This window comes from Salvelinus sp. IW2-2015, linkage group LG20 (assembly GCF_002910315.2).
Source record: "Salvelinus sp. IW2-2015 linkage group LG20, ASM291031v2, whole genome shotgun sequence".
Taxonomy (NCBI): domain Eukaryota; kingdom Metazoa; phylum Chordata; class Actinopteri; order Salmoniformes; family Salmonidae; genus Salvelinus; species Salvelinus sp. IW2-2015.
In genome coordinates this window covers 5,718,380-5,724,379 of record NC_036860.1, presented here as the reverse complement: position 1 = coordinate 5,724,379, position 6,000 = coordinate 5,718,380, and the positions used below count along the sequence as shown (strand labels likewise).

The 6,000-nt window shown below is 39.9% G+C and overlaps 1 protein-coding gene across 1 annotated transcript; it reads left to right on the top strand.

The window, feature by feature from the left end:
* The first annotated feature begins 3,805 nt into the window (after nucleotides 1–3,805).
* psmg3 (proteasome (prosome, macropain) assembly chaperone 3) lies at nucleotides 3,806–5,094 on the top strand. The gene is made up of 3 exons (XM_024012269.2): nucleotides 3,806–3,912; nucleotides 4,398–4,628; nucleotides 4,762–5,094. Exons 2-3 carry the CDS (start codon nucleotides 4,413–4,415, stop codon nucleotides 4,912–4,914), a joined length of 369 nt encoding a protein of 122 aa, XP_023868037.1. The 5' UTR covers nucleotides 3,806–3,912; nucleotides 4,398–4,412; the 3' UTR covers nucleotides 4,915–5,094.
* The last annotated feature ends 906 nt before the right edge of the window (nucleotides 5,095–6,000 follow it).

Here is a 6,000-nt window from a genome sequence, read left to right as displayed (position 1 = left end):
TGGTGGATACTGACTGTTACTTTTGATTTTGACCCTCTGTTCAGGGACACATTATTCCATTTCTGTTAGTCACATGTCTGTGGAACTTGTTCAGTTTATGTCTCAGTTGTTGAATCTTGTTGTGTAAATATTTGTATGAACATATGTTATGTTTGCTCAAAATAAATGCAGTTGACAGTGAGAGGACGTTTCTTTTTCTGCTGAGTTTATGTCACTCCTTTGGTTCTATCCCTAGGCGTTATTGTTTCTGTTCCAGTGTTCATGTCTGTTTGCTACTCGTGTTTCTGCTTTTGTTCTATGTTCATTTAGTTATTAAATACACTCCCTGAACTTGCTTCCCGACTCCCAGTGTACACGTTACARATATGAAATGTAACATACAATATCATATTCTAAATTGTGTCGGATTTACATACAGAATAATACGAAATGCTGTGAGAGGGGGTTGTGTGAATCTACATCACACCTTGGAATGGAGATTCAAACACAGCAGGGCTAGACTCATTCTGTTCTTGAAAACCAGACCAAACGTTGGAGGCTATAAAGTAGGCAAACATCGTAATTGTTGAGGGGATWAAAAAAAAAAAAAGSCACTGTCATGTAGCAACAGCTAATCATTAATATGCATCAAGAGCAAGCAGAGCTACTACGCCCCCAATATTTGCCACATCCATATGGTCTACAGTGGTGACAGCTGCTCCTTCAGTCAGGAAGAGATGAGTGAAGAGAGGGGCCTGCCTATGTTAGTCAAATGAAGGGAACGTAGCCCTGGTGACAAAAATGCAAGCTTTGCAACTTTTTTCAGGTGGACGCGATGCAGCGAGACTCCCCTGAAGTCTACCAGTGCAGGGCCAGGATGATGCACAAAGAGTCATCACTGTGAACATGACACAAAATGTCAAATAGACCAGGCTCAGCAGAATTGTTATGCGCTCTCCTGAGGAACGCTCAGACTGAGGACGAAGATAACATGAAAGGAGAGTTCTTCGTGGAGGTTTCACCTTATCAAGTACCTCTCAGCCGGGTATCCTTGAGTCCCGCTACCTGGGGTTTGACATTCAGATAGCAGGCCTAGCAGGAAGAAAACACCTTGTTGTTTGAAAGGGAAAGGGTCCAACTGATGTAAATAAATAAAAACATAGGGTACAAAGGTGTATGGTGTGAGATTATCAGCATGACTACCAACATCTCCAATTAGAAGTATTTTATCAAAGTTCACTAAGAATAAGAAATCAGAAAGGTCACACACAGACAGGGTTGGTTGTTAGCCTACCATTTCCATTTCAGGTTTATCTTTCTTTTTGTATGTTTAAGACAGTCTCAGAAAGTTAGCTGGATATCTTTATATGCTATGTTGTCATATTTGATGACAGACTTTGACAAGAGTGATGGTTCCCTCCCTTGTGTTCTGTAGCCTACACAACTGCATGAACACGCATGATGCAAAAGACCTAAATTAAACACTATATATACAAGAGTATGTGGACACCCCTTCAAATTAGTGGATTCGACTATTTCAGCCACACCCATTGATGACAGGTGTATAAGCAATCTCCATAGACAAACATTGGCAGTAGAATGTCCTTACTGAAGTGCTCAGTGACTTTCAACGTGGCACCGTCATAGGATGCCACCTTTCCAACAAGTCAGTTCATCAAATTTCTGCCCTGCTAGAGCTGTCCTTGTCAAGAAGTGGTAGGCCACACAAGCTCACAGTATGGGAGCGGGACCACCGAGTATGTGCATAAAAATCATCTGTCCTCGGTTGCAACACTGACTACCGAGTTCCAAACTGCCTCTGGAAGCAAGGTCAGTACAAGAGCTGTTCATGAAATGGGTTTCCATGGCCGAGCAGCTGCACACAAGCCTAAGATCACCATGCGCAATGCCAAGCATCTGGAATGATGAATCACGATTCATCATCTGGCAGTCTGATGGACAAATCTTGGTTTGACGGATGGCAGGAGAACGCTACCTGCCCCAATGCATAGTACCAAATGTAAAGTTGGGTGGAGGAGGAATAATGGTCTTGGGCTGTTTTTCATGGTTCAGGCTGTGCTGCTGCTGGATACTCCTGATATCCATCCAAATCCAACGCATTCTGAAAACTGAATGCAAGTAGGTCTATGTCCGGCTTATTTTATGAAACATTTATAACAATGGCCACATCCCAACGGTACAACAGATTTTGCTATCAACTCAATGAATCAAATCAGATTCACCAAATTTAAAAACTCAATTTTGGTTCCTTCTCCTTTATTTTGCAGTGAGGTAGGCCTAGGATGCAGTACAAACACTTAAAAGACACACCCTTATCCACTTACCCTGACTCGCCTTATGCCCTTGGGGGAATCCATGTCACCATCTTGGAGGGCGGTCCAAATTATTAGCCACGCAAGGGAAGTTTGCAACATAAGCCCCTCAGCCCCGTTTTTAGTCGGCTTTGCGAGTGTACAATTATGGTCACTCCGTGGCCTGAAACTCCCCATCATTCAATTCACACCGATTGTACATCCCCTAAGAAATGTCAACGAAAACTTAAACAACATCAATGGAGAAGTCAACATACAAGTGTAAGCAAAAACTAATGCAAATAAGTTAGAAAATGTGCTACTAGTGCACATGACGGCACAAACACGTCTTGTAAAGAGTAAATATGTTTTTGTTTGGTTATCTTTTGAAAATTGTAGAAATAAAACATTTTCCTTCTTCAGAAGTTCCAGCTAGGCAGGCTAACTTTAGTTAGCTAATTAATTTGCTAGTTATCATACAGTAAGCGTATATATTAATAATTATATATTTAATATAAGTAGACATGCACTCATCATTGACTCTAGCGCATATAAAGCACCCACAAGCTACCGGTTGCTGAAAACACAATCATCGTGGGATGAATGAGTGACGAATTTCCAGCCAAGGGTGGTCCATTTAAAAATCATTCCTTCCTCCCTCACCCTGCAAGTGTATACTCGTCAGACGTCATGAAACGTTATCAGAAGTGTCGACTTAATTTGAGAGCTGAATTTAATTATCTTATTAAGACATTAACCCTAGTGAATAACAACAAGAATAACATCTTCCTGAATCATTATAATAAGATATTTTCAGAGTGAATACAATTGCACTAAAACTGTTTATTTTTTGTATTATTTTATTTAATTTTTTGTATGTTTGAGTATTTTCTTGTTAATACCTGTGTTTTGTTTTGTTAGACATGTTTGATGTAGCAATGTAAGTAGATTTTTGTATTATGAATTTAAAAAAAGTGTTTGGACAGTGACCGTAGGCTACTTTTCCTTTCCCTGCCACAAGAGGAGCATTCGAGATGACCTTCTAAACATTGTGGTGTAGTGCGGCCTAAACCGAAAACAATATGCTATGCTGGTTCAATGTAAATGTGCCTACTTTAACACACAAAATGAACTCTTTTCTGAACTTTCAGTAGGAAAACGGGTAAACTCACAGTTGCACCTGCGTCTCTATAGCATTTCTCGCCCTTTGAATATAGGTAATTATCACAGTTCCCACTCCTTGTGCTCCGTGTCATATGCCAAAGAGCCTGGCTTTTCGGTAGTTTCAACGTTCAATATGCAGTTTGACAATGAGTGGAAACAGACTGATACCCAGACTAGAATTCATACTCCGAAGATGGAATATGCCATTGCCATACCTTCAGTTTAGACACATCCAACATATTTTTTTATCACAATCATGATTGTGTTTACAACTGTAAAAACCAATACACACAGGCTCAATATAGCTGATCTCAGATCTGCCCTTAGAAGCGACAGGACCTGCAGCGTCATTTCATTATTCAGTGGCAGTGCGCATGTGCGAAATTTAGAGAGGGACGCTTGAGAAACTGAAACTGCAGACGATATCAATGTTTATAATTAACAGCCTTCAATAAAGGTTAGTATTGAAGTTCACGGCAAACGGATCCTAACAGGCACACGGCGAGAAATACTTCACCACTATTTAGAAAATCTATCGGTATCTGACTATTTTTTCGAACAAGCGTAGCTATAGCAGCAGCCTGACATGGATGTGTCAGTGCGGCCTCGGAATATCCTAGTTCTGCTTGCCGATATGAAATGCCACAGCAGCAGGGCGAGACTTTGGCTCTTCAGCCTGCATTAGCCCAGTAGAAGGTTATCTAACCCCAAACATGTCTGAGATTCTGGTTGTTGTAATAAAGAGCTTGGTCAAAGTTGTCGAATTAAAGCTTGGTCAAAATGTTCTTGTACTTTCATTATGCTGTATTTTGACTTAATGCTAGCGATATATGCTTGAGAATACTCTTTGAAAATGAGGTTTATTTTGCAATAGAATAATCATGTGCCGTAATGTTTACTTTTCTCAATGTGTTACTTACATGTCTTTTTTTTTTTTTTCAGGACAGAAAGAAAACCATGTCAACTCAGCCTCTCATCAGATCAAAGCAGACCGAGAAATCAATCAATGGAATATCCACACAGGTTGTTTGCACAGAATTCAGTAACTACATATTTATAGTTCTCACACAGTATGGAAAGATTGGCACTTTAGTATCAGTCACACCTGACTCCAGATCAGGTGATATCAGCACTCCCATGTTCACCACCAAAGTGTTGCTGGGAAAAGAAGAGGTAAGCAGCTAGACACCACTGGAATTTTTCATAATATTAGTAGCATTGTATTACCGTAATTGACTACTATGAGTATGTATGTGGCTGCCCACACTCTTCCTCACACACGGTCTTGTTTTATTCCTCTCTGCAGGCTTTGACACACGTCTGTGCCAAAAACTTGGCAACATTTGTGTCACAAGAGGCAAGCAACAGGCCTGTTCTACTGGGATTGGCACTCAAGGACAGTTCCATAGAAGCAATAAAGGCCATGAAAGATATAATCAAAAGTTGTCAAGTCTGGTAACTACTGGTACAGGGAACGAGCAACAGAATCGCCTACCTGGAAAGACAATTTCAGAAAAGACTTCATACACTTAACACATTTTTTCCTCGATGTTTTTGCATCCTTTAAAAACGTATTTTGTTATCTGTTGTTACTTCTAAGCTTGATGTGGAAATAAATGCCATATAAATGGGAAGTTTATGCATTATAAATGCCTATGGAATTTTGTGGATCGGGTGGAAGCCAATGGCCACAAACTTATTCTGTTTGAGACAACCATCTCGATTTTAAAGCCCCACTCTGAATACTGTTAGTGCACAACTAACACAAATATAAATAAAGGAGCGAATGCATCCCATGAAATTCACATGCAAAATAGCATTTGATTGATTGCTGTGGTAAAGTTTGGGGTCACTTAGAAATGTCCTTATTTTTTAAAGAAAATGTTGTTTAAGACTGGTGTTTTGCGGGTACTATATAATGAAGCTGCCAGTTGAGGACATGTTTCTCAAACTAGACACTCTAATGTACTTGTCTTCTTGCTCAGTTGTACACCGGGGCCTTCCACTCTTTCTATTTCTATTAGAGCCAGTTTGCGCTGTTCTGTGAAGGGAGTAGTACACAGCGTTTTACCAGATCTTCAGTTTCTTGGCAATGGAGTTTTTCTCACATGGAATTGCCTTCATGTCTCAGAACAAGAATAGACTGACGAATTTTAGAAGAAAGGTCTTTGTTGCTGGCCATTTTGAGCCTGTAATCGAACCCACAAATGCTGYTGCTCCAGATACTCAACTAGTCTAAAGATGGTCAGTTGTATTGCTTCTTTGATCAGAACAACAGTTTTCAGCTGTGCTAACATAATTGCAAAAGTGTATTCTAATGATCAATTTGCCTTTTAAAATAATAAACTTGCATTAGCTAACACAACGTTGCCATTGGAACACAGGAGTGATGGTTGCTGATAATGGGCCTCTGTACGCCTATGTAGATATTCCATAAAAAGTCTGCCGTTTCCAGCTACAATAGTCATTTACAACGTTAACAATGTCTACACTATTTCTGATCAATTTGATGGTATTTTAATGGACAACAAAATGTGCTTTTCTT